Below are 26,722 nucleotides of genomic sequence, written 5' to 3'. Positions count from 1 at the left end.
ATATTAAAATATATATTAAATATATATAAATATAAATATATATTAAAATACTTTATATCATATCTATAAAATAAATAAAAATCATGATTGCATGGATTAGTTTATAAATTTGTACATGTATATATTCAAAGATCTGGAGCAACAGTTTTTAATATATTTCCAATATTATTTGGACAATTTTCACAGACAATATTTTGTCCTCGAAGTCGTAGATCGTTGGATAATAATTTAAGATTCTATAAAATAACAATTATTTTGATTTTATCAAAAAATCATGTATGTAAGTTTTTCATTATATAATAATGAATTTTTTTTTAATAAGAGTTTCAAATCATCATTTACCTTTGCAACTGTTACATCGATTCTTTTTACATTCTTACAATCAAGTACAACATTAAGCGAGTTTTCTTCTGAAAGTTGCATTATACTGGCTCTAAAATATTCTGCTGCTGGGAATGTAATACTTTCTTCGGGAATAATACGAATCGCGATTTTGTCTTCTATCTACAAAGAAAATATACATTCTCTTTCCACAATTAATAAAATAAATTTAATTCATTTATCTGACCTGTTCGATTTCGGTATGGACGGAAGGTCGAGCAGAGAAATATAATAATATTAGTAGATTCAAAACTATACCAATAATGATTCCCCATTCTAATTTATAAAAAACACAAAATAATAATGTAATCAACATCAGTAGAAAATCAATTTCTGAAAAACAAATGTAATGTTAATAAATTTAAAATTAAATTGTGTTTATCGCGATACTAATTCACCTACTTTTAGCACGCCATATTAATGCATATGTTTTGAAGTCGAGCATATAATACATAGAACACATTATAACACCAGCTAAAGTGGCTTTAGGAATAAAACGAAAAGTGGATGTTAACAAACTAGAAGCGAGTAAGACAAGACAACCTGAAAGAAATGAACTATGATATTAAATTAGAAATAATTTATAGGAAATCATTTATCATATATATCATATTATCATATATTAGGACAAATTTACGCATATCTTTTTTATTTACTTAATAAAATTTCTATAATAAATTCGATGATATCGTATATATACTTACCTGTAAATAAACCTCCCAAAGTTGTTTTAACTCCGGATGAGTGATTAACAGCTGTTCTTGTGAAAGAACCTGTAATTGGCATTGATCGAACGAATGAACCAAACATATTACACAAACCTAACGCGAACATTTCCTGTGTTGCATCCAAAGATTTTCCCATTGCTAAAACGATTTATTCAAAGATATTCATCATAATTAAATAAAGTCGTATAGCCGTATAATTCTTATGATTAAAGATCAATGGTTGGATCTAGTTATTTTTTATGCAATCGACATGGTAATTAGTAATAATATTAATTAAATAAGAAAAATTGAACAAATTTGAATTTATTGATGTGGATAATTTTTGATTCAGCCACCATATCTTGCGTGTTGAATTCTAACAGTCAATGATATAGCATACCAAAAGCTTTTGCTATCGCCATATGCTCAATCGTAGACACAATCGGAACAGAGAAAAGTGTTGTTCCCATAGCAGCCATTGTTTCAAGAAAATTGTATGTACGATTTCCATCTGATATTGAAAAATGTGGTAAACCAATCTGTGGTAATCCATTACCCATCGATCCTATAAAGCAATATTATATTATATTTTTTTTCTTTGTTTTTTTTATTGAATAACTTGCAATGTTTATCATATGACTTAATAAATGATTAAATATTCATGATATAATTTTTCAAATATCATGTTGCTCTTACCAGTTAGCTTGAAAGGTTCTTCATTGTTTGTGTAAAAAATATAGGCAGTCACAGTACCTATGATAACCACTAATGCATTACGTGCAAGAGTAATAGCCCAAGCAATTTTCTGTGGCCAGCTACCAATTCGACGCCCTGGTAAATTCTTAAATAAAATCGAATAAAAATTAATTTAATTTCAAATAAATCTATAATTATATAACAATAAATCATTTAAATTTGACTTTGTATCACTTAACTCATCCTTTATTTTCGATGAAGCATACAAATATACCTTTAATAAAACCAAAAGTATTATTGTTGCAACACCTAGCGACGTATCTTGATAGCGAATGTCATTAAAATTCGAAAATACTGAGATTAATGCATCTACCAAGTCTTCGCTTCTACCAGGGATACCTAATAATGGTTTAATTTGTGAAGCAGCTATATTAATGGACGCAGCTGCAGTGAAACCCGTAATTACGGGTAACGAAATGAAATCCAACAGAAAACCTAAAATCCATATGATTGAAACTCTTTATATACACTCTTTATATATATATAAAAAAAGAGGAATAAATAAGTAAAAATCAATTCATCGCTCACCCAAATGAAGTAATCCAAGTATTGCTATCATACAGCCCTTTAAAAACGAAAGCAATACAGCCATATCGGGACCATATTTTGATACCAAAGGTTGCACCATCGTTGCCATAATAGCAGTTGGTCCAATAGTAATACTTTTACAAGAACCAAAAACAATGTATACGAATGAGGCCATAAAAGATGCATATAATCCATACTGGAAAAAAAAATTAAAAAAAAATGTGAATGCCAAATAAGTAAATATACAATGATTGATATATGTTATATCGTTTCATTTTAATTTACCTCGGGACTTAAGTTAGCAACGATAGCGTAAGCAATACCTTGTGGAATAGCTGTAAGGCCAACGGTTAAGCCAGCTAATGCATCTTGCGCTAACCATGTGAATTTGTAGTCCTTTGCCCACGATAAAATTGGTAATCTTCGTTTGATATATCCATAACAAGATTTTTTGTTACACTGAGACACTTAAAAAAATATATAAGTAATTTGTTTGTAAAATGAAATAAAAGATAAAATAGAAATTTAAATCCTTATCTTCTAACGATATTTCACAAAATTAAATTATGTAAACTCACTTTTCTGATAAAACGTGTTCTTCGCCTTGTTTAACATATTTAAAATTATTTTTATGTGAAATATTAAATACAATAACTTATTATACTTCTATAGTGTATTTACAATTTTAAATAACATTTATTAGTACACATTATTATTAGAGTGATATTTAATATTTACAAATAAATTTTGATAATATAATTTTGATAAATAAAAAATACTTTCAATGAAAAAATGAAAAATAAATATTCAAATTTCTTGTTGTTCTCAAATATAATTATGATACAAAAAGAAGTTATTTATGATAAGGAAACATGAGCTCGATACAAAACACAATCATTCGATAACGTCGTCGATTATAATAAATGCTGTTGCTACTCTAAGAAGTTATAAAAGCTTCGAGTGCCGGTATTTATCCTGATACTCCCACTCCTCGAATACTTGATTTAGCAATCATCATAACTATTAAAGCTATCAAGATATTGAATATTACCTTCTAATATTACCTTCTGTTATCTTCATTATAATTCTTTTCTTTTCTTGTTATAATAATTTTTTCATTAATTATATCTATTCATTATTTTTAAAGAATCATTTAATTATCAATACTGATTTTTTAATGATTTTTTAAAATTAAATTTTAATGATTCAAACAACTTATGATTTCTCTGATGATTTGAAAGAAATTAAAAAGAATGAAAATGTCTGCGCAAAAGGATATTCGATCAAATTGGCAAGAATGAATGGAAGTCTTCAGTTTTCAGTACTAAAATATAAAGCAAAATAAAGATGTTAATATTAATTACTTTATATGTTAGTTACTATAATTTCGTAATTAGTTAACTATTATTATTCAAAAGAAAAAAAAATATTAACATTCAATTTCATTAATTCCATTAATAATCAACCTATATAAAATTATTATCGGACAAAATTCTTAATATTTCATCATTAATAAGATTACTGTAATGTGATAGAAACTAGATTAAAAATTTCTATTAGTCATAGAGTAATATAAAAAAATATTCATTTCTTATATATCATTAATAATGAATGATAATAGTATAATAAAAATTATAAACAAAGAATTAAATGTAATCATATAACATTTAATATAAAAAAAAATATTCATCATCAGCATTCTATTTAATTTATAATTATGTGATTTAAATTAATTCTTATTTTTTTAATATCCATCGATAAATTATCAAAATTAATTTATTACAATAAGCGATTTATTCAGTTTATACAATTTTGAAATTTTCATAACTTGCAATTCTAGATTTTTTATTGTATAACCAAACGTACCAATATATTAATTTATGTATATTATATATTTATTGTATTAATATAATTATCTTATAATGAATATTAATGATTTTCATAAAAAAAATATATTAGAAACACAGATTCATCACAGAGTATCTTGAAATTTTATAACGCATATTAATGATTTTCATAAAAAATATATCAGAAATGCATATATATTACAGAATATTTTGAATTTGTAATAAAATAAAAACAGTGTTTTTCAATAAAATTTATATTGATTATATTAATATCATTCATTTTGCTTTTCAGTTATCTATTTATTTTCTTTTATTTATAATTTTAAATATATCATTATTAATTATTTTAACAATCCATAATTATTTCAATTAATAATCAATGATAATTGAAATTATTTGTATATAGAAACATATATAAATTAAAAGTATAATTGATTAATTATATATTTTGTTTGTATGAATTTAACTGAACTGATATCGTTGATAAAATTAAATACATGTTAGATTAATACGCGAAAACAAAAATCGATCGTTGAACAATATATTATGGATTAAATAGAAGATTATATATATTTTAAAAATAATAATCTCAGAAAAAATTGTCACAATTGTCTATATGTATTGTCTATATTATGATACTTTCATAATGATACTTTGTATCTTTTTGAATAAATTTTTGAATAAGAATATTAAATTATTTAAATTTTCATAGTATCATAAACAATGTCAAAGTTAAATTTAAAAAATAGTATAGAATTATATTTAAATAATTTAATATATAAGTACGTATTTTTTAACATATTAAATATATATATAATATGATACTTTAGATTAAATAAAATAATATTTCTAAGAAGAATAAGATAAAAACCATACATTGGATGCAAAATAATACAAATTTTAATTTTATCTTTGTTTCAGCTTATTAAATTTACTTACATAACTTGATTAATATTTAAAGATTAATAAATTCTTTATAATGTGGTTTTCTTCTTTTGAAATGATCAATTGTCAAAAGTATAGCATAATCAAAAATATACTGCAATATACTGCATAATAAAAAAAAAAACTTGTTCTTTCTTTCTCCGTATAAAAAACTGGAATTTTTTTATTATTATTTTTCTTTTCATTTTAACTAAAATCAATAAAAAAAAATTTATTTAGAAATTTGTTTAAAAATGATATATTTTTAAAAATAATATTAATATTTCTAAAAATACTATTAATATTTACAACTTATACAAAAAATATCTGTATCTTATTAATAAACTATTTTATGATAGATTTATCTAATAATAGTTGAACATAGATAAAAAATATATTAAATTATAATGTAATATTTGAAATTTAAAATGATGTATCATTATAAATATAATGTATAATTATTTATATATTTTTCAAAATTTAAAAATTTTTTAATAATAGAAAAATGATTAGAACGAAAATGACATGATGGAATTAATTATTGCAATTCATATTTAACAAATTATATTTTAAATATTAAGAATTAATAATTTTGTATTTTTTGCAATTTTATTTTAGAATGATCAACAGCTGTGACATCATCATTCATGAAGTTCATAATAAAAAAAGCTGATGGATAACGAAACTTCTTTGTATGATATATCTCTAAATGAAGAGTACATTTTTGACAGGATTGATATAAGAGTAATTTTTATTATGCTTTATACCATTGTCTTCGTTTTCTGCTTTCTCGGTAAGTGATCGTCTTGATCTAGATCACTTGGATTATTACTTGAGTCTCAAAATATTGTGATTGATACAATGATGAAATTGATTTGTATCAATTGTGTCCAATGTATTCTTTCTCAATTTTTGACAAAATGAAAAAACGCGAATATCGGTGTAAATCAATAAAAACTGTTCTTCAATCGAAATTTCAATTCATTTCTGTAATAAATATTCGTGTTCATGAAATGTCGATGCTAAAGTAGAATTAATTAATCCTTTTATTATATTTGTAAAAATTTATTCCAACTCTGAAACAGATATAATTGTTTTTTTTTTAAATCTATTAAAAATTTATTTGTGTATGTTACAATTAATAAAAAGAAAAAAGCAACATTTGCATTCAATAAAAATTTCATATTAAAAAATTATATTAATCTAAAACTATGATTGGGTTATATCTTAACATAATAGGAAGATTAAGTTTTCAAAAGAAAAAATTTCATAAGACATGTCATTCAGAAATTATTTTTATGTCAGAATTTTATGTCAATAGAACTTCGATTATCAGAAGAGCGAATAAATCAAGTGAATAAGCGAAATTTGGAAAAAAAAATGATTAACTTTTTTAATGTAATTATTATAAATTATTGTATGACAATTGGAAAAATGTTATCTAATATACAAAATAAGAAAATAATATAGCTTATGATTTTATAATATAGCATTGTTTTTTCTATAAAATGTCTCAAAAATCAAAAATTAAAAATTCTGATACTTGAAAATTAATATTTCGAATATTTCAATGTTTTCAAGTATCGATCCAATCCGATTTGATCTAATCGGACTCGATTTTTTTTCGATATATCGAACTATCTCGATCTAAATTTAAATATATAAGAATCAAATTCTTATACATTTCTAATATTGAATATTTCCACTCTATCTGCCTTATAATTCTTTCTATGTCTATGAAAAAGATTAAGAATAATTAAAATCCTGATTGACATTATGAATAATAGTGATTTGTTTAATCGAAGCTTTATTATACTTTTGTTTATTCGCTCACTGCTTTCAGTTGATAATGAAACTCTTTACGTTAAACTCTGTTTTCTCTTCATTTTACAAATGCTACAATCGAACTTTTCATAATATATTGCTCGAAAATATTAATAAATATACGATTACATAAGAGTGATCATATGAAATATATTCAGAAATATATTTTTATAAAATTTGATTTTAGATAATTTGACGATGATCTTTATAGTGTTCTCTTGACAACTATGCAGTATTAATTTTTTTTAATTAATTTGGCAATACCTGATTTCTGCGTCGATATTTTTTGCATATACCAAACTTTAACAAATTATTTGATGAATAGTTAACAACTCACATTCATACTTTCTCTTATACAACGAGTATATTAATTTAAGTAATAGTTTGCATCGAATGATATTTAGTTATTGTTTATTTTATTAAATGCAAATCCGTATAAATTAAACTAGAAATCAATTATAAATCGCAATAGGTATTGTTTGGAACTTAGCCGTTTATGCTTGCCAAAAATTTTTCTATATTGAAACCACAAAAAATTATTTAATGAATAAAATGGATATATCATATCCATCATATATATAACTAATAACAAAAAGTATAACAAAATACTATTAGATATGGTAAATCTCATTTTTATTTACTTACTTCCACTTCTCTTGATGTCTTGCCTTTATACAGAATTATCGTCGGTTTATGGCGAAGTAGCACCTTGGAGAATCAGGCTCAACGGCTAAAAGCAAAGACGATAGTGTTCATCACGTTCATAAATTAAGCAGAAATATACTTTATATCAGACATGGTATGATAAGGTATGTATCATACTATAATTACTACATATATGAGGTTATTCGGAAAAGAATTATTTATTATTAAACATAACATATATGGGAATAATCTCTTAATTCTTAGTTTAAAATATCCTAAAATATCCAAAACTTACAAACTTAATTCACTATTTCTTTCATATCATCTTTCATATCAAAACAATTTGCAAAATTTCTTTTTAAAATCACCATCATGATTTGATATTTTGTTCCTAATTTGAAATTTTTTTATTCAATAGCGATTTCAATTTAGAAAAAACTATAACTTATAGAAAAATCTTGTAAAAAAACAAACTTAAATTATACAATGTTTCTTTAAGACTTAAATCTTATTCAATTATTATTAATGACATGATAATCACATAATACATGTAAACTTATTCAACAATATTTCACTGATAATTGAATTGCACAAAACAATGATTATGTACATGCATACAGTAAAATTTAATTCAAATTATTATTACATTAAGATTATGCGATTTATTTTTAAGATATTCAAAAGAATAAATTTTTATTCCAGATAGATCTCATATATTTCGTTTAAAAAAAAATAAACAAATCAAATCACATGACAGATATTGCAACTTCAATTTCTTTCGAATAATTTCAATATTTGTTACCAAACTAATCAATATCAGAATCGATTTATATACTATATCATTACGTAAAATATTTCGGTTACTGATGCCAGTTTTTTTCTATATTGATTGCTTATTTCCATGAAAATAAGTTGTATTTATAAATTTTTATCTTGGAAGCAATTTATCTTTTTTATTATATTGTTTATGTTTATATTGATAACAAATAACTATTTATAGAAATTTATGTGCGAAAAGTAATTTTATATCTTAATATTATATATCTTATATTATATTGAGTGCAACTCTGATTTCCCTAGATTTTGTCACGTGATTTTGTTTACATTCAATGATTCGACTTCTAAAATATTTACATAATAAGTTTATTTTATTTAATTGGATATATATAAATACTTAAAGTATAAAAAAATCGAATAATAATCAAATTAAAAAATTAAATTTTAGAATGTTACGGTTATAGATCATTATGGTGAGAATGTTCACCATGTATAATTTGTCGCAACAAGTCTAGCATCACTAGAGTTCGAATTATGATTGCACGTTGAATCTGAGCACTCTTCTAACCTTATCCAATTTTATTTCGTATACAAACTCTTGTTTAAACTCTTTATATACTTTTTTCTCATATAATTTTCGAAGAGAAATAAAAAAATTTCTTAAAAGAATTATATTAACACGTCACAAATATTACAAAATGAACATAAATCTTTTTCCTTATAATTTGTTATATTTAATTTTATTTCAGTTCCTAATAAACTAAACGAGAATTTAATTGCAATATAATATGATAATATATATGATACAGAACAAATATTTGAAGAAATTAATTTATTGGCTGCAAAACTCTTTTATATGCTTCATTGACAAATTTTTCATGATTAAATTAGAATATCCTTTTAAAATAAATCGAAAATTTTTCTATATGAAATTATTACTTTATTTTTCTCTTAATATATAAAATGAAATTATTTTTATTCAAATATATACATTTTCTTCCATTTTCTTCCATATTTTAATTTTCTTTGTGTATGTTGTTTTATATTTCTTTTTTTTGTCATTATATATCATATAATAATATAATATAATATAATAATAATATCATTGTCATGATCTGAAGTCTATATAAAAAAAGAAAAGAATATAGAAAAGAATATATACTAAAAATAAAATAAAAATAGATTATAGTCATTTCAATATTATTTTCTAGTACAAATTTATATCAAAAGATTAAAGGTTATTCTCGCAAAATAAATATAAAAAAAAAATTTTAAAATAAAGAAATAGAAGATGAATCAATAGAACAGAATTGTTGAGTTTTCCAATTACGTGGAATTCGCATTAAGTTAACATATCATCCATATTTGGCACTAGCACAAGTGGTTTTAGCAGACAAAAAGATTTCTACATCAAATCATACATATTGAATGATAATGGAAAAAAAAAAATGAAATTTATTTTATTTAAAAACGAGATTTATAATAGAATTTTAATGAAATGACATTGATCAATTATTATCCAATAATTGAAATGGAAAGAAAGTAAAAGTAAAAATCGATAAATATTTTATTAAGGAATATACGATGTTTTGTATCATTCCATTTTAAATGTCGAGAAAATTGATTTTCCATATATCTTGTTATCCTACATATCTTGTTTCAAGATATTAATTTAGGTCAAAAACGTAATAATATTATTGAAACATTAGAAATTGAAACTTCCTTATGAAAATAAGGAGAATGATATAGTCAAATGATATGGAAATATTATCGTATATTCTATCGATTGTTTGCGTAGATACATATAATTTAATAATAAAGTATTTTGATATTGATTTTTTTTTCAATTCAATTATATTTTCTTATTATTAAAGAATTTATAAATTTGAAAAAATAAAAAATAAGCTATAAAATTTGAAAACTATAACAGAGTTAAAATAGATCAGTAATATTATATTGTTACAATTCATTACACATGAAACTTGCATGCAACTTTTTTTTTCGTTTCTTTTCAACTTTGACAAATATTTCAATTTGATGCTTTGTTATATTTTAAATTAATTCTCTCTTCAGTTAATGCATCAAAATTATATAATCAATTAAAATTAAAATTATTATCTATATCAAAGTTCAATAAAATAATTTTTAACCTAAAAATTAAATTATACACTATATTCAATAAGAATTATTGTAATAAAAATTTTATATAAAACAAATATTCAATGTTGAGTAATTTTACTAAAATTATAAAAAAGTGCAAGACTTTAGTTTATTTTTTTTATTTATAAAGCTAAACTTAAATTCCTTTTCTAGGTCCATGGATTATCTAAATAACGCAGTTAGATATTGTATAGACATTTAGTATTTAAGATGCAATATAATTTCTTTCTCATTTATTCACTGTTTATCTCTTCGTTCATTTCAATCCATCATCGTTTTTCCACTCTCTCCTTTTTCCTTCTTTCTGTCGAATCATGTGAGCATTATCTGCATTTTTTTTATTTCCTCTTAAGTTATCAGTTGGGGTCACGAGTTCGCAGCTAAGTAACCGGTTAACTCCGGTCCATCGACTTCTCCCTAGGCATTTTATCAAACAATGGTTGATCATTTCTCAATAAGACATTTGCATCTCAATCGATAATCATGAGATCATAGCTGTTAAAAAACAAATGAATTTTAATAATAAGTTACCACTAATATCAAGAATTATTAATAAAAAAAAAACTATTATATTTATATATAGTTTTTTTATATAGTTATATGTATATGTATAATTGATTATATATAGATATTGAATAAGAAAAAAAAACTTTGCAATCAAGATAATATTTTTCATTAAAAAGAATATAACTATTTAAATTATACGCTTATATTTGTTATCATTTGCAAACATTTTTGAAACATTTTCGAATGCAAGATAATAGAAGCCGTAAGCAAATAGACAAAGAAATATAAAAATAAACAATTAAAAAAAAGTTGAAAAAATGAAAGACGATGGGAAAATATTGATTGACATGTTCAAAGTTCAAGTAAATTGGATGCCGCGTAAATGTATCAGACTTGCAATGTTTCGCGGTTTATCTCACAATAGAAGCAAAATGAAAAAAAAAAATAAAATAAAATAAATAAATGAGCTGAGCAAATCCAGAACTCGTGATAACGATGTAATAATTATTATTATTGCTAAATCAGACCCCCAGCAGAAATTGCATCACATAACATTAGATGACCCCAGAATGAAAAATATATTTTGCTGTTTGCAGTAGATGTATATCAAGCACGTGTAACACGAACGTAAGTATTTTTTCTCAATTTTTCAGAAATAATTAATGAAAATGAAAAGGAATTCATAAACACAATATGAACATAAACGAATTTAAAAACGATAAACGATAAGAATAATTTTTTTTAACCTGAAAATCATTACCTTAGACTGTGATAATCATTGTAATAAATATAATCGTTTTCTTATTAAACAAAAGTTACTTTAAAATTCATATTCAATTGAAGTCATAAAAATTAAATCTATTAAAAAATAATTTAGCAATCGATTTTATAAAGAATATGCATATTTATTCTCTATTATCAAATAAAAAGTTTATAAAATATGTGCTACTATATAGTAAAAAATTTATCATATTAATCGAATAATCTTTCCAAATCGATAATCGCCTTTTTATTTGAAACAATAATGATTTGAACAAAAATAACAAAATATATGAGTGATGGTAGATGCGTGCTTCACTGACCGAGTGGGGACACTACTATAAGAAGATATATCACCAACGAACAGACAGTTTACGGTTGGATTGCCGAACGCAGCAGTAGAAATTTACGCTCGTTTTCAACGAATCGTCAGAGATATATATTCAACTACATTGAAAAACATTTCTTCAAGGTATGTGTCAATCGATCAACATTTTTCTATCGATCATATTGAATGTACGAATGACATTAACATTATACTATTTTACATTTTGATCGCGTTGCAAATGCATTACAATTTTTCATACTGCATATTCTACGCATTCACTTACATAACTAATAATTATTTACTTAAGAATCAAATTCATCGTTTTTACTTAAATAGTATATAAATCATTATCAAACGTTAGAAAAAAGGAATTTAGTTTATAAATAATTTGAACATAAGAACAAATCGTGTAAAATAAAAACAATCGGTTCGTTGTTATATATATATATATATATCAAACACAAGAAATTTATGTAAATAGAATTATGAAAAATAAAAATAAAAGATATATATTAGTAGCGGAAATCAAGATACTTAAATTCTGTTTATTCAAGGATAGCATGTCAATCACACTTAGAAGCGTTCTCATAAGCGATCCCGTAGACGCATGTTGCGGTGAGTTACTTCTTCGTCACGGTATTTCAGTTACCACCAAATGTAAATTATCAAAGGAAAAACTGATAAAAGAGCTACAGGTATGTATAAATTTGATATTAATTTAAATTATTTCTTTTTCTCTTTTTGTCTTTCTTCTCCTAGCAAATATTTCGATTTCACATTAACAAGTATTTTCAAAAAATCGCGAAATCATTATAATTATTTTATATTTTTTTATTTTGTTTGAAAAAACCAATTGACAAAACCAACTTATTTCAATTTAAATGTAATAGCAATAGTATTAAACTGTAACAGTTCAACTTTCTCGTTCTTCCTTCTTCCACTTTTCATTTTTTAATCTCGCTAAATTACCACTTACATTCTAGTCGATTCAACCGGCTAGAACCAGTTTAGTTGGCGAATGTGAATACCGGTTCATTGGGTCGTTGTACTTAACTTTACCCAAGTTCCCCTTCTATCATGTATATACATCTGCGAATGCACAGTTATGTGCAATCTCCATGATAACTTATTCGTAAAAAAGAAACGAAATAATTAAAAAAAAAATTGCATATTTATATAATATATATACATACGTATGTTCAAAACAGAATCACGAAGGATTGATTGTTCGATCAGAAACAAAAGTAACTGCCGATGTGTTCGCTTGTTGTCCAAACCTTCGTGTTGTTGGCCGAGCTGGTACTGGTGTTGATAACATCGATCTTGAAGCTGCCACACGAAAAGGAGTCATTGTATTGAAGTATACTCATTTTTTTTATCTTTTTAATTTTATTTAACTTTAAAAGAAAACACTAACCGATTTGAATTTTTTCAGTACTCCCGGTGGAAACAGCATTAGCGCTTGCGAATTAACATGCGCTCTAATCTCTAATTTGGCGCGTAATGTTACTCAAGCAGTTCAATCATTAAAAGACGGAAGATGGGACAGAAAATTGTACTCCGGTTTCGAATTATCCAAGAAAACTCTTGCCGTACTTGGAATGGGTCGTATTGGACGTGAAGTGACACGAAGGATGCAAGCATATGGAATGCGAGTGATCGCCTTCGACCCCCTACTCACATCTGAAGACGCAGACTATCTTGATGTTGAGAAATTTTCTTTGGATGAGATATGGCCAGTGGCTGATTATATTACTGTACATACACCACTTATTCCTCAAACGAAAAGTACTATCTTTTAATTTTATCTAATATTTACGAAATAATTGTTTCTTAATTTTTAATAAATCGTTTATTATTAATAATTAATTACTAATTGTTTTAGATTTAATCAATGCTACAACATTGGCGAAATGTAAAAAGGGAGTACGTATCATAAATGTGGCTCGTGGTGGCATCGTAGATGAAGAGGCATTATTGAATGCGTTAAAATCGGGCCACTGTGCTGGCGCTGCTTTGGATGTATTTACAGAAGAACCGCCAAAAAACTCTGTTACTCTAGAATTAATTGCACATCCTAAAGTTATCTCTACTCCTCATCTAGGTAAAATAAGATAAATAAAATAAAATTCCTTTTCAAAAAATTAATAATTTTTTTTGTATGGTATAGGAGCAAGTACTGAGGAAGCTCAGCAACGAGTTGCCGAAGAAATAGCCCAACAATTTTTGGTGTTAGCCGGTAGATCAACGGAATATATAATTACCGGAATCGTAAATGCTCCAATGTTGAGCGCTGCTATGTCAGATGAAAACGCATCATGGATTGAATTATCGAAAAAATTAGGCAATTTGATCAGTCGGATTTTGAAAGGAAAATTGAATATAACCATACATAATCAAATTATTGGCAATAAAGAAATGGAAAAAAAAACATTCATTCACACAGCTGTTCTTGTTGGGATCTTATCAGGGCAAACAAAAAATGGTTTAAATTTGATCAACGCACCGACATTAGCACAAGAAATAGGTATCGATATCAAAAGAAGCTACGAAGAATCAACGAACATCGAAGCAATTGTTATTCAAGCTGAGGGTCATTGGATCAAAGGTAAAAATGAAATAAAGATTATTGCATTATTGATTTATTTCTCATTTTTATGCAGGAACCGTTTGTAACAACAAACCGATGTTACTCTCATTAGATGACGCATTGTTTTCTGATGGAATAACTTTAGGAGATTTCATTTCTTTATATCAAACAAGTAATATACAAGATTTAGCGCAAATTGTAAACGTTTTTTCCTTGAAAAACATCAATATTTGTAACTTGAATATCAATGGAAGTTGGATGATTATTCAAACTGATCGAGAAGTTTCTGTACCTGTCAATGGTATTGAATCCTTTTGAAATTAATGCTTTTTTATTACAATGGTTTGATAAATATGTGACATTAAATCGCATATATTTATTCTATATTTTTATATAAAAAAGAAAAAACACAGTATTTTAAAATTTAATATAAGTCATTTCTATTTGTTATATCCGATATATCTCTATTATCGATGCACAAATAGCGCATTGTTTAATTTTATTGAAAGTAAAAACGCAATAGATTGTGTTTTTATTTAAAACATCACAATCGCACATATTTAAACATTTTTATAAATCTTTCATATATACACGTGTATTATAAAATAAAAATATACAAAAATATATATGTGTGCAAGCACACGTGTATGTATATAAGACCGTATATGTAATTTATATATAAGTATTTATATTTTTATATTATTAATAATCATTAATAAAATATTACATATCATAAAATTATTATTATGTGTATGTAACATAATTAAATATTCAGCTACTTTCACACAATATCAAACACTATGAATGCATAATGCGTTATACACATATATACATTTGCATATAAGCATTTTATATCTTTGAAAAATATACATATCTTAAAGAATATATTCATTGATAATTTTACAATAAAAAATTATTTTAGCGTTTTATTGGCTAATTAAATCCACAAGAGTACTTTTTATGATCTCTTAAATTTATATTGCATTTTAAATTATAATCATATAATTTTATATTCTTTCATAACTGTCTAAGCGACAACAATTAAAAGTAAATACAACTCCATCCTGTAAAAATAAAATAAAATTTTTTAATTTTATAATGAGTTATATTATGTTAATATAAAAAAAATAACAGAATATGATAGAAATTCAATTAAAATATGATATAAATTCTCACTTACTTTAACAAGTGAAGGAAGATTCCGCCAAAATTCATGATTAGGTACCATTTCCCAACCAGTTGCTCCTCGTAAAAACTTTAAAATTATCGTTCCTCCAATAAAATATATTCCAGTTAATATAAAAAAATAGATAAGCAATATAGAACCAGTAGAAAGACTTTTAATTTGTGTCGTTTTACAAGCATAAGAAGATGTTAATATTAGATGCTGAAGTAAGAAAATATAAGCAAGCATATTTAACATACAATGGAAAATATATTATTTTATATTATTATATATTTTTAGAATTAAAAAATTTAAAACATACGTATTCATTCTTATCAACATTGATAGAATCCACATATAAATGAGTACCACATAAATTATTACAGCAAGCTAGAGCTATTGTCGTTATACTATTATTTTCATTACGAAGAATGAAAACGGGCGGTTTCGCATTATCTATTTCGACAATTATTTTTGTTTCTTCTGCTTTACCTAGACTAAAAGTATGATTGTCGTGTACAGCACATAACTAGAATGTAAACGAAGTATATTAAATAATATTGACAATAAAACTTAATACAAATTTATGCTATTTTAATGAATTTGAATTTTACTTACAGAAACACCTTTATAACAATCAGTTGATTTATTGCCTAATGGTGTATTCATACAAGGATGATAATAAAAAGTGAAATTACTGAAATCATCGGTGGCTATTAAGCTAATAAATATTTATTTTTAATTAGAAATTAATGCGTAAAATGTAAAGAGGTTAGAATTTTCAATCTACTGACCTTGAATTACTCAGAGGTGACAAATTATAACCTTGTCCATTAGAAAACATACACGAACAAGCCGTTAATTGTCTACATTCTGAAGATATTTGTTTGCAAAAAAGTATTAAAAAAAACTCAACGAGTAATATTTCATTTTTCCCAATCATACTTAATAATCTTTGATACATAATTATAGCACTTATACCACTATTACCATATATAAGGTATCATTGGTATTAATTTCAACATTTCTTTTCCAAAAATATAAAACATTCAAATAAAACAAAAACTTTTATTTACTAACCTTAAAACTATTCGACAACAATCTAAATGATACTAAGATCAGACTCATTTTTACAAACAGGTTAAAAGTTACTTTTCTTTTTTCTTTTTTGTATCATTATAATTACATTATGCTATTGCATTATACTATTTAAAATAATTGTTAGATCTACTAAAGATATGTAGAGACAAAAAAGTGATAAATCCGTATGAAATCTATTTATAAATATAGATATTATCAATATTACTTTGCTAATCAATCCGAGATTTAAACTGTAAAGATTAATTTGAAATTAATTTTTATCTAAATATTTTTTTTGTCTATAATTAATATATAAGTTATTAATAAATTAAGTTATTATATTAAGTAATTAATATATATAGTTATATAATAATAACTTTTTAAATTATACAATGAAATAAAAAATGAAAATTAAATGATAATCTACAGTAAAATAATAATATGAAATAGCAAATGTCAAATGTCAAATGTATTTTGTAAATAACTTCTAAATCTTGAATTAGAAAACTAATTTGTAAATTTTTTAATTTTTTTTTTTATATTTTTTCATAAAACTAAATAATATTAAATCTCTAGTGTCTTATATTCAATTTATTATTTTAATTAACTGTTTTAAAAGATCATAAATAGTGAATATAGTAGTATAGTATAATATATAGATTCGACAAATGAAAATTCATTTTTTTTTTTAGAATATTTTAAAATTCCTTCTTATTTCTTTTATTAATAGATTAAATACTGTCATCATACTTTATGTCAAAATATCTATATTATATATAAATAAGCTACATAAGATTGTTATTTTATTATAATTCTGAAAATATATAAATCTTTTATATTAAAGATTAAAACATATTGTAGTTTTCAAAGAGAAATAATAAATAAAATAAATAAATAAAATATATTCAATTGATATCCAATATTTTTTCTAATCATAATCTCTAGTCATAATTATATATGAATAAATATTAATAGTGAAAAAAAAACAAAAAAAATAAAAATTAAAGAATCAATGCCATTTCTAGAATGCCATAGATTAAATTTATAAAGATAAAGAAAGTAAATATTAGAAAAAGATAGAAATAGAATAAGAAGTAACCATTAATGCCATCTTTTAAGAACTAGAAAAAGAATTATTTTCTAAAATTTTTTAAGAGATGACGCTAATGGTTACTTCTATTCTATTTTATCTTATCTTTACTCTTCTTTTATTATTTGCTTTTCTCGTTCATATTTAATTTCATATATACCGTTTTAAAGATGGTATTGATTCTTAAATTTTTGTTCTATCCCTATTTTTTTTTTTTCTTGTTTATACTATTTTATTCATGACAGTCTAGAGATGGCGCTAATTCCTTAATTTCTCCGTATTTATTCTAATATTTGCTTTTTTTTATATTAATATTTATATTAATATTTTTTATATTAATATTATTTAGTTTATAAAGATTTATATATCCAGAAATTCTATGATTCTAATTTCTTCTTTGCCTAATATATTAAAAATTATAGATTTTTACAGATCATAAAGTTTTACAGATCTTAAATTCTTGATATTTTGTTATTTGTGTTACATAAATATTAATATTTATAATTTTTAATATAGTAATATAAAGAAATAAATTTCATAAATTGATATTATTTTTATATTATAATAAAAAATACAGATATAAATTTTAATTCATGAATAATTTAATTCATAAATGAATCTAGCAATAAATTCAAAGTAATTAAAAAATTTATGAATATAATGTAATAATATATAAGAATATTTTATATATAATATTTAATATTTTAATATATATATATAATTTTATATAATTATATATATATAATTTCTGCAATTATATCAAAAAGAGCATATCAAACATTTTAATTGTTTATGTAATCGGTATTTCAAAACGAGACACAAAATTCTATATTAAATGTTAAATCTATCCTGTATTTCATCTTGTATTTCATATTCTATTAAACGAGATTATGAGAGTTTATTCTTAAAATAGATATTTCAACAAACAAGTTTAATTTTAATGACAAAAGTTTTTAACAATAACTGTTATATACATAATTAATCAATAATATACAATTAGGATATCAGACAAGATATTACGACAATATAAGATTATATATAATTAAGGTTATAAATTAATATTACAAATACAAAGTTTTATAAATTATGAAAAATTTTTTCTTATTTTAAGGATAAAATATCAAATAAAAATCATAAATTCATAACAAACAGCTCTGAAAAAATTTTTAAAAAAAGTGATGAAAAATCGTATCAACAATTGGATTTATCTACGAAAACTTTAATACATATCAAGTTTACTAAATTTTATATTATAACATGCAACATTTGTCGCGAAGATATCAACAACTCTGATTGATTGATCATGATTATCGATATTGCAATGTCAGCAATCGATTGATTCTAATAGAAAAAGCATGTAAGCACAACTTTATAATTCCTGATTGTTAGATGATTCTGGCAAAAGAGAAAGAATTCGCAAATAACTTAATTCGCGATCTTTTTGACGTTGCTCTTCAGTAATTTGTTCAAGGAAAATCGGTCCAGTGTAGTTCATCAAAAAGCATGCGATCGGTGCCAGGAAAAAGGTAAGTACGGATAATCTGACGATGTCTAAAGCCATTTCGAATTCCTCGTTTCCTTCGTTGTTCCTTAATTGATCATATGCTAATGGCCCTAAAGCTGCCTTTAAATTTGAATTTATGAATTTTTGAATTGATAAATAGAAATATAATGAATATCTTAATGAGATCAAGTATATCGAATATCACAAATAAGTTCGATAATAGACCAGATTTATATCTTCTACAAATATTTCGAAGGAAATAAGATTCGAAACCAACTGATCAAAGAATAAGATTAGATATTTCGAAAGTATAATGAATAAAGTATATAATGAATTATATTAATGAATTATATTTTATGAATAATATTTGAATCTTATAAAATAAAATTTGAATATTGCATTTGATTTGCATTTATAAATATATATTCAACTTGATCCAATTATTATGTAATGTAATCAAAACTATTATATAAATACCTGCAAAGTACCTTTTGGTATAGAAGCCGTAATTAAGAACAGTCGTTCTTTCCATGTAAATGAACTAATCGACCATGCTACAATATAAGCAGTAACGCATCGTCCCTATGCTCGTATATAACAAAAAATATATTTGTTCAAATTAATCATGTAAGCAGAGAATTTAACCAAATAAAATAGAATCTTGATTATCAGAATGAATCGATTATATCTTCTATGATCAACAAATTCGATTATTAAAACATCAATTAACAAGACAATTATCTGAACTGTATATTTTGTATTTAGATTAATTTGTTCATTATGAATTTTTTAATATTTTTGCTATTTTTGTTAATATAAAAAATTTTGTTTTATTAATATAAAAATTTTTGACATATAAAAATAAATTTTTAGTTCAGAATAAATATTTATAAACTTTTTCAAAATCATATTTTTTTCCACCAGTTTCATATGTTTACAAAGTGACTGGTATTTTGTTATATCACTGTCTTTCAAATGACTGTCATTAAAAAAAAATTAATAAATTTTTTAAATTAATTGAAATTTAAATATTTTTTCTTTCCTGTTGCTACCAAAATTTTTATTTTAATAATTAAGATTCTGTATTAAAATTTTATAAATTTACCATTAATCCAATCAGAATGCAAAATAAATGTAATCCGAATCTGGATATAGTCCACAGTGTGATATCAATGTCAGCACCTATAATTCCGACCAAAATTGGTTGTGCCAGCTTCCAAAGTGTATGCATTATTCTTCGTAAATTAGCTGACTAAATATATTAGCAATCTTTACATGTACCTACCAGAAAATGAACTTGAAAACTGATACTTACATCAAATTTATGCGACAAAATTTTCCAACCACTTATGCTGATAAATGCTATTGTTAAAGTGGATAAAAATCCTGCACCGGAAATGGCTATCTTCGCAATTCCTGTTGTGCACATCAAAGAGCCGAGTATCAAGCAGATTACACGATACCGATCTACGTATCTCTAATTGGTGTATTGATAAATTGATTTAATAATGATAAATGAAATAAAGAAAAAGATAAATAGATAGATAGATAGATAGATAGATAGATAGATAGATATATATATATATATATATATATAGAGAGAGAGAGAGAGAGAGAGAGAGAAAGAGAAAGAGAAAGAGAAAGAATAGCAGAAGAATAATAGTAGAAAATAGTAAAAAAAACATATAAAATACCTACATGACTACGATGGGGGAAAAAGATGAAACAAATCCCTAGAAATATTCCCATTGAAAGGCCCAAAATTAAATCGCGAAGAGTGATGGATAAATAAAACCACCATTGAGTTTTATATTCATCTGAAAAAGAATTAATCATGGAAATATTATGTTTTTCAACACAGGAAACAATTAGAATAAAATTAATAAAAATTAACAAATAAAATGAAAAAATCAAAATTGAAATCGAATATAAATTATAAATCAAATATTAAAATCGAATAAAACTATAGAAAATAATTTTCTATTTTACTATTAGAAATCAAGAAAAGATTATGTTTTTATATTTTATTTCAGCTTAATAACGAACGGTAGCCTACCGTTAGCGAAAACGATCGAAAAACAAAGCACGAACAGGGAAATAACGTGCACAGCGTCGATGCAAGCAGCAGTGGAGAGAATTGTGTCTAGTCTTTTAGCTTCTCCATAACCTTGTTCGATTAAAGTTAGGAAAGTGTTCATGATCACCACTGGCGATATACCACTAACTATTGTTCTTTGTACCAATATACGAAAATGAAAAAATTATAATAAAAGAATAATAAGAGAAAAAAAAACAGTAGGAGAAAAATTATGGCATATATATAGTACATTTACTTTCGATTGGTCACTCACCCAGTCATAAAGGACCAGTCCCAATGAAATAATAAAATGAATCTGCAATATACTGTGATCATGAGTATTTCGATTGAAGAAGGAACGATAGCCAAAAATATTATGAACATTGTATTCTTAGTTATACTGGTAAATGATAATTGAAGTCCAAAACGTATCATGATAAAAGTTACACAAAATGTTCTGATCTTAGCGGTTGTTATGATACCAAGTTCTTCGTGAATATTGTAAAGTCCGGAGTTGCGAACAATCAAGCCAGCGATTAACATTCCAAGCATGGGTGGAAGTTTTACATATGGGATAATCGAAAAAAAATTGCCAAGACAATAAGAAAATATTGCAAGAAAGAATAAACCGAAACCATCGTTGTTTGGTATCATCGTTTTGTCCAATAAAAAATACAATACTGCCCAAGCCATTACTATTATGCCTATGTAAGTCGTTATGTCAAATAAATTTGCCCAAGTCACATCGAATCCAAAATACTGTATAACCGGTTTCGTTATAAGTATGTTTCGTATCATGGGATGAAATATAGTTATTCGATGACAACACGTGATATCTTCATATTCTTCATCCATTTTTTTTAATTTTTAATTTTTTTTTATTTTGTTTTTATCACACTTTAATTAATTAAGATTTTTTTTTCTTCAATCGTTCCAAATTGATATATTCGTTACTCTCTACAAGACATGACTGATTTTGTTATCGAGGTTATGTCTCTCTTCGATTGTTTCCTTCGACTTCGAAGTATTGATTGATACTCCAATATATCGAAGAATATTCATAATCGATTTATCATTGAATTTTCGAAATTATGTATACAAAAATATTAATACAAGTATATTAGTACAAATAAATTTTAAAATATATACAATACAATATAATTTAATTTTTTAAGTATTTCTGATCTGAATTTTAATTTTTTCTTTCAAATAAAAAAAATATTATTCTATAGATTTTAATAAATGGAAAAATCTAAAAATTATAAAAAAAGAATATCATAGAATAGAAAATTAGAATCTATTGATATCAATTTTTCGCAAAATTCATTTCGCATGTTCTCATTCTCGTGAAATATGCTAAGTAATTTTACAAATCAAATTCGATGACTTTTTTATGAAAATTGCAAAATTATGTCAAGTTCTGTAAGATATAAATATACATTATAGATATATATATATGCATTATCTTAGCCCTTCTTAATGAATACTCTTAGCTTCTATTGGTTTTACTTGGCCTTTCTTCTTCCCTCTTGTTCCACTTACCTCGATTTGTACATAGGATTCACGCGCTAGTTACAATACAAATCCCATCTTCTTTCAAATGCCATCAAACTATAATCATTAACATTTCTCGCCACATTTTCATTTCAAAAAAAAAAAAATTTGCAACTTATTAAATTACAATCAAAATTTAAATTTATACAATTAATAAATCGTTCTATTATTATTTTTTCATTGTATTTTTTCTCTTTCCCTTTGCTTTTATCGCTTTTTTCTTCTATCTTTCGCCAAAAGTGTATCATAAACAGTTAATTACTGTTTAGACAATATGTAAATGTGATTTCGGTGAAAACGCCGGAGTAATCCAAGCATGTTTCTGTCATCGGGTCTTTGACCCGAGCAAAACCACTTAAATCACCAGGTATTGGATTTGTGTCTGGCTGGGAAAATAGCACTCTTGGAAAATGAATATCTATTTTGGTTGTTGAAACGACGCAGTCGTTCGTACCAATAGTCGGACGTCAAGTGGATTTCAGGTTATTGAACCTGCTCATTGATCCTTTTCCGTGTATACCGACGCGCGTTTGCCGTCGAGTTATCGCAAAAGCAGCGCCTATAACCAACACCTTAGCTCAATTTCGCTGACACTGCGACTAATTATTGTTAGGGGCCAAATTCAAGATATCGAGTCTATCAACGCCAGTATCGATATATATCAAAGTTTTAGATATTATTTTTCAATATCTTTTAAGAGAATATTATACCAATAATACTTTTTACTCTAGTCATATTTTTTCTTTTATTTTATTATTAATAAATAGTACAAATCAATATCTAGTTTTATTAAGAGATACTTACTAAGAGATATTGCTTTATTAATTTATCGTTAATTTGTACACTTTACTGTTACTTGGAAATACAAGATCGATTCCAAGTTTCCGGATACTTGCAATGTACAATATATAAAACAAAGGAGAAAACAGAAAGAACAGAAGAAAAGAAAGATATATCTATGACTATTATTTCTGGAAAATTTACATATATACATCTGTCAGCTAGTTCTCGACAAACTGTCGCAATGCGCCGCTTGATTCACCCATGCATTCGTATCGCGAGACGACCATCAAATAATGACAGAGCGCAAACATCAATATGTTCAACTATTTTATACATACTTTTCATTAATTATACATTTATTCTCGTCTATGTTTTTTTCTTGTTTTTTAACATTTTGATCAGATTCTTAAATTCGAAATAGAAAAGTATTCCATTTGGAAGTTTGAAAAAATTGAGGATGGCAATGATTATCCAAAGATTAAATTATAAGGTCCATATATGTAAATAATATTGATAATAATGTTGTCAATTTTACAGTAATATTTTCAATTTTCTTTAATTTTTTTCAGATCGCATATAATCAATAATATCGATTCTTGAAACTCTTTTAGGATACAAGTTCGTTTAGAAGTAAAATTATTTTTGAGAATTATTTCTAATGAATGCTGTATTGAAAGTGATTATCTGAAGATAATTGTTACTTGTAATATTCAAATTGTGCGACAAATTACAATTTACGAGAAATACTCTCAAGAAATTCTCAAATGGACTGGTGCTTTTAAACAAAATAAAACGTTCGCAGATTTGAAACCGGTGATGATCGTACGTTGCGATCTTCTCGAAAATATGTACACGTATATACGTAAAATATGTGCTAGTCTTCGTATCGCTTTACATATCGCGTCTCTTGCGTTTTGTGTTCGTCGTCCATTTGCCATTTGCTCGTCCATCCCGTGCTCTACGTTGTCTGTTTATCCGTTCATCTCTACCCCTGACATCTCTCATCCCTCTCTTCTTTTGTCTGCCTGTTAACCAAAGATCCTTTTTGTACGCTTCAACTAGTTACCGGTGCAACATGCTTCAGAGAACATTGTTTCTCATTTTCCTAACGACATACTTATATACCTATCTTGACATTTCACATCTGCAAAGATTCGATCTCCATTACCTATGTATACTAAAACTAATTCATCTTTCGCCTTGTTGCCAACTTTTCGAACGATTCTGACCAATTATTTTTCATATTCATAACCCTTTTCCCTTCTTCGTCCATACAGTTAAGCAGCTTTTGCATTCGACCGGTCGAAATCTCTTCGAAACGGTAACCGTCGAAACAAGTATTCGCTTAGTTTATTAGCGACGATTTTTAATCTCGACAAAAGAGAGGATAACGGGGAGGGAATAGAGCAGGAGGCAAAGAAAGAGACCAAGTTAGGAAGCAAAGAACAAGAGCGAAAAAAGGCTTTTCTTCTTTTGATGCGCCTACTTAAAGTACACGGGTCCGTGTTTCCTGTCGTACGCGTGGAAAGAGTACCCTCCAAACTGGCCGTAACGACCGGTAACCCCATCCTAAACGAAGCCTTAAAGAGGGAAGGGCAGGGTAACCGTGTAACAAGAGGCTGTGCAAAAGGGTTGAAGAGTCGCGAAACCATGAAGGGGAAGCACGAACCGACGTCTACGGATACGATGTGACGTGGCTGTATTGTAACTCAAGAGTTTTCTTGCACTCGTCATCCATCGTTCTGTTCTTCTCTACATTCGTGCGTAAAACTGTTTTCTACATCTTATACCGTTTCCTCGATTTTCTTCTTGATTCCGCTTCTTTTACTTTATCACGTGATATTCTGATTTAATTGTCAATTTCATATGTTTATAATAAAACGTATCCTTCTTATTTTATCCGAGATCAAATATCATTGAATAATATTATTTGAAAACTCACCAAGAATTATGAATCCATGAAATCTATATCAAAGATGTTTTTGAGTCTAGAAAATCAACTATTAGTTTTTTTTTTTTTTTTTTTTTTGAAGAAAAAAGGATATTTCTTTTCTTTAAAATGAGATTGGCATTCTGGGAATCAAAGGTAAAATTTAAATTGTGCATCTCTAGTCCAGAATAATGTAAAGTACATAGGGTAAATTTTGTTGACGTATCAAAATTAGAGTCACGTATAAGTCCTTGAAGAGGAACTAAAGAAGGGAGAAAAATAGGGACAAAGCGAGAATAAGGTCTTGAGTCGAGGGTAAACTGTAAAGGGCAGACAGTTGAGTAGAAGATATCACGATTAGAACGGATTTATTTTATATCTTTATTTTATTGAATATGCATTCTGAAGAATATAACATGTATTATATTTATAATATTATAAATTGCAATCTTTTAATTTTCATGAAATACGTATTGCATTTTAATATAGGAAAAGTATACTTTTCTTTCGAATGACTAGAAAACTCGGATTATACGGAATACGATTGGACAGTGGTAAGCGTAGGCAGATGGAGGAAATGTTGGACTATGTCCAACCGGATGATAGTCTAAGCTTGATTAATTACCCAACGATCAATTGTGTTTTATAATATTTATGTACCGTAAAAATTTGGCGTAACATCGCTGGAAATTTTCAGTTTAATTTATTTGTATATGATGATGATGATAATGATGGTATCTGGATGATAATACGCTTCGCTATCAATTAAAATTTCAAATATTATCTTTGTGTTAAAAAAAGTATAA

At 25.3% G+C, this 26,722-nt stretch overlaps 4 protein-coding genes across 10 annotated transcripts; 1 reads left to right on the top strand and 3 right to left on the bottom strand.

Moving 5' to 3' along the window:
• Positions 1-87: 87 nt before the first annotated feature.
• Positions 88-3,306, bottom strand: LOC122711433 (sodium-independent sulfate anion transporter-like). 3 transcript variants are annotated; one of them, XM_043930221.1, is made up of 11 exons: positions 2,951-3,306; positions 2,658-2,839; positions 2,373-2,568; positions 2,059-2,279; positions 1,785-1,929; positions 1,489-1,653; positions 1,086-1,247; positions 784-924; positions 569-657; positions 343-504; positions 88-236 (listed from the first exon to the last, which is right to left on the bottom strand). In XM_043930221.1, exons 1-11 carry the CDS (start codon positions 2,985-2,987, stop codon positions 126-128), a joined length of 1,611 nt encoding a protein of 536 aa, XP_043786156.1. In that variant the 5' UTR covers positions 2,988-3,306; the 3' UTR covers positions 88-125. The 3 variants fall into 3 exon arrangements, with proteins under 3 accessions (XP_043786156.1, XP_043786155.1, XP_043786157.1); XM_043930220.1 differs by having other exon boundaries at positions 569-714; positions 2,951-3,305; XM_043930222.1 differs by lacking the exon at positions 2,951-3,306 and having other exon boundaries at positions 569-714; positions 2,696-2,836.
• An 8,867-nt stretch (positions 3,307-12,173) lies between these two features.
• LOC122711418 (D-3-phosphoglycerate dehydrogenase) lies at positions 12,174-15,347 on the top strand. Of its 2 annotated transcripts, none has more exons than XM_043930178.1 (7): positions 12,174-12,287; positions 12,698-12,838; positions 13,352-13,503; positions 13,579-13,931; positions 14,029-14,247; positions 14,314-14,751; positions 14,807-15,347. In XM_043930178.1, the coding sequence occupies exons 2-7, from the start codon at positions 12,704-12,706 to the stop codon at positions 15,049-15,051; spliced, it is 1,542 nt and encodes a 513-aa protein (XP_043786113.1). In that variant the 5' UTR covers positions 12,174-12,287; positions 12,698-12,703; the 3' UTR covers positions 15,052-15,347. The 2 variants fall into 2 exon arrangements, with proteins under 2 accessions (XP_043786113.1, XP_043786114.1); XM_043930179.1 differs by having other exon boundaries at positions 12,207-12,287; positions 12,703-12,838.
• Positions 15,348-15,382: 35 nt separating this feature from the next.
• Positions 15,383-17,176, bottom strand: LOC122711489 (putative mannose 6-phosphate receptor-like protein C530.09c). 4 transcript variants are annotated; one of them, XM_043930302.1, is made up of 6 exons: positions 16,979-17,176; positions 16,693-16,771; positions 16,517-16,595; positions 16,221-16,427; positions 15,914-16,120; positions 15,383-15,797 (listed from the first exon to the last, which is right to left on the bottom strand). In XM_043930302.1, the coding sequence occupies exons 2-6, from the start codon at positions 16,740-16,742 to the stop codon at positions 15,741-15,743; spliced, it is 600 nt and encodes a 199-aa protein (XP_043786237.1). In that variant the 5' UTR covers positions 16,743-16,771; positions 16,979-17,176; the 3' UTR covers positions 15,383-15,740. The 4 variants fall into 4 exon arrangements, with proteins under 4 accessions (XP_043786237.1, XP_043786236.1, XP_043786235.1 ...); XM_043930301.1 differs by having other exon boundaries at positions 16,517-16,619; positions 16,979-17,175; XM_043930300.1 differs by having other exon boundaries at positions 16,693-17,176.
• A 1,856-nt stretch (positions 17,177-19,032) lies between these two features.
• LOC122711494 (sodium/hydrogen exchanger 9B1-like) lies at positions 19,033-22,537 on the bottom strand. The gene is made up of 7 exons (XM_043930309.1): positions 21,924-22,537; positions 21,629-21,804; positions 21,271-21,389; positions 20,888-21,049; positions 20,678-20,824; positions 20,050-20,154; positions 19,033-19,692 (listed from the first exon to the last, which is right to left on the bottom strand). The coding sequence occupies exons 1-7, from the start codon at positions 22,502-22,504 to the stop codon at positions 19,438-19,440; spliced, it is 1,545 nt and encodes a 514-aa protein (XP_043786244.1). The 5' UTR covers positions 22,505-22,537; the 3' UTR covers positions 19,033-19,437.
• Between the last annotated feature and the right edge of the window lie 4,185 nt (positions 22,538-26,722).

Source organism: Apis laboriosa, unplaced genomic scaffold (assembly GCF_014066325.1).
Source record: "Apis laboriosa isolate Shangri-la unplaced genomic scaffold, ASM1406632v1 scaffold170_cov151, whole genome shotgun sequence".
Taxonomy (NCBI): Eukaryota; Metazoa; Arthropoda; class Insecta; order Hymenoptera; family Apidae; genus Apis; species Apis laboriosa.
Note: the sequence above shows the minus strand (reverse complement) of the source record. Positions and strands in the feature narration are given on the sequence as shown.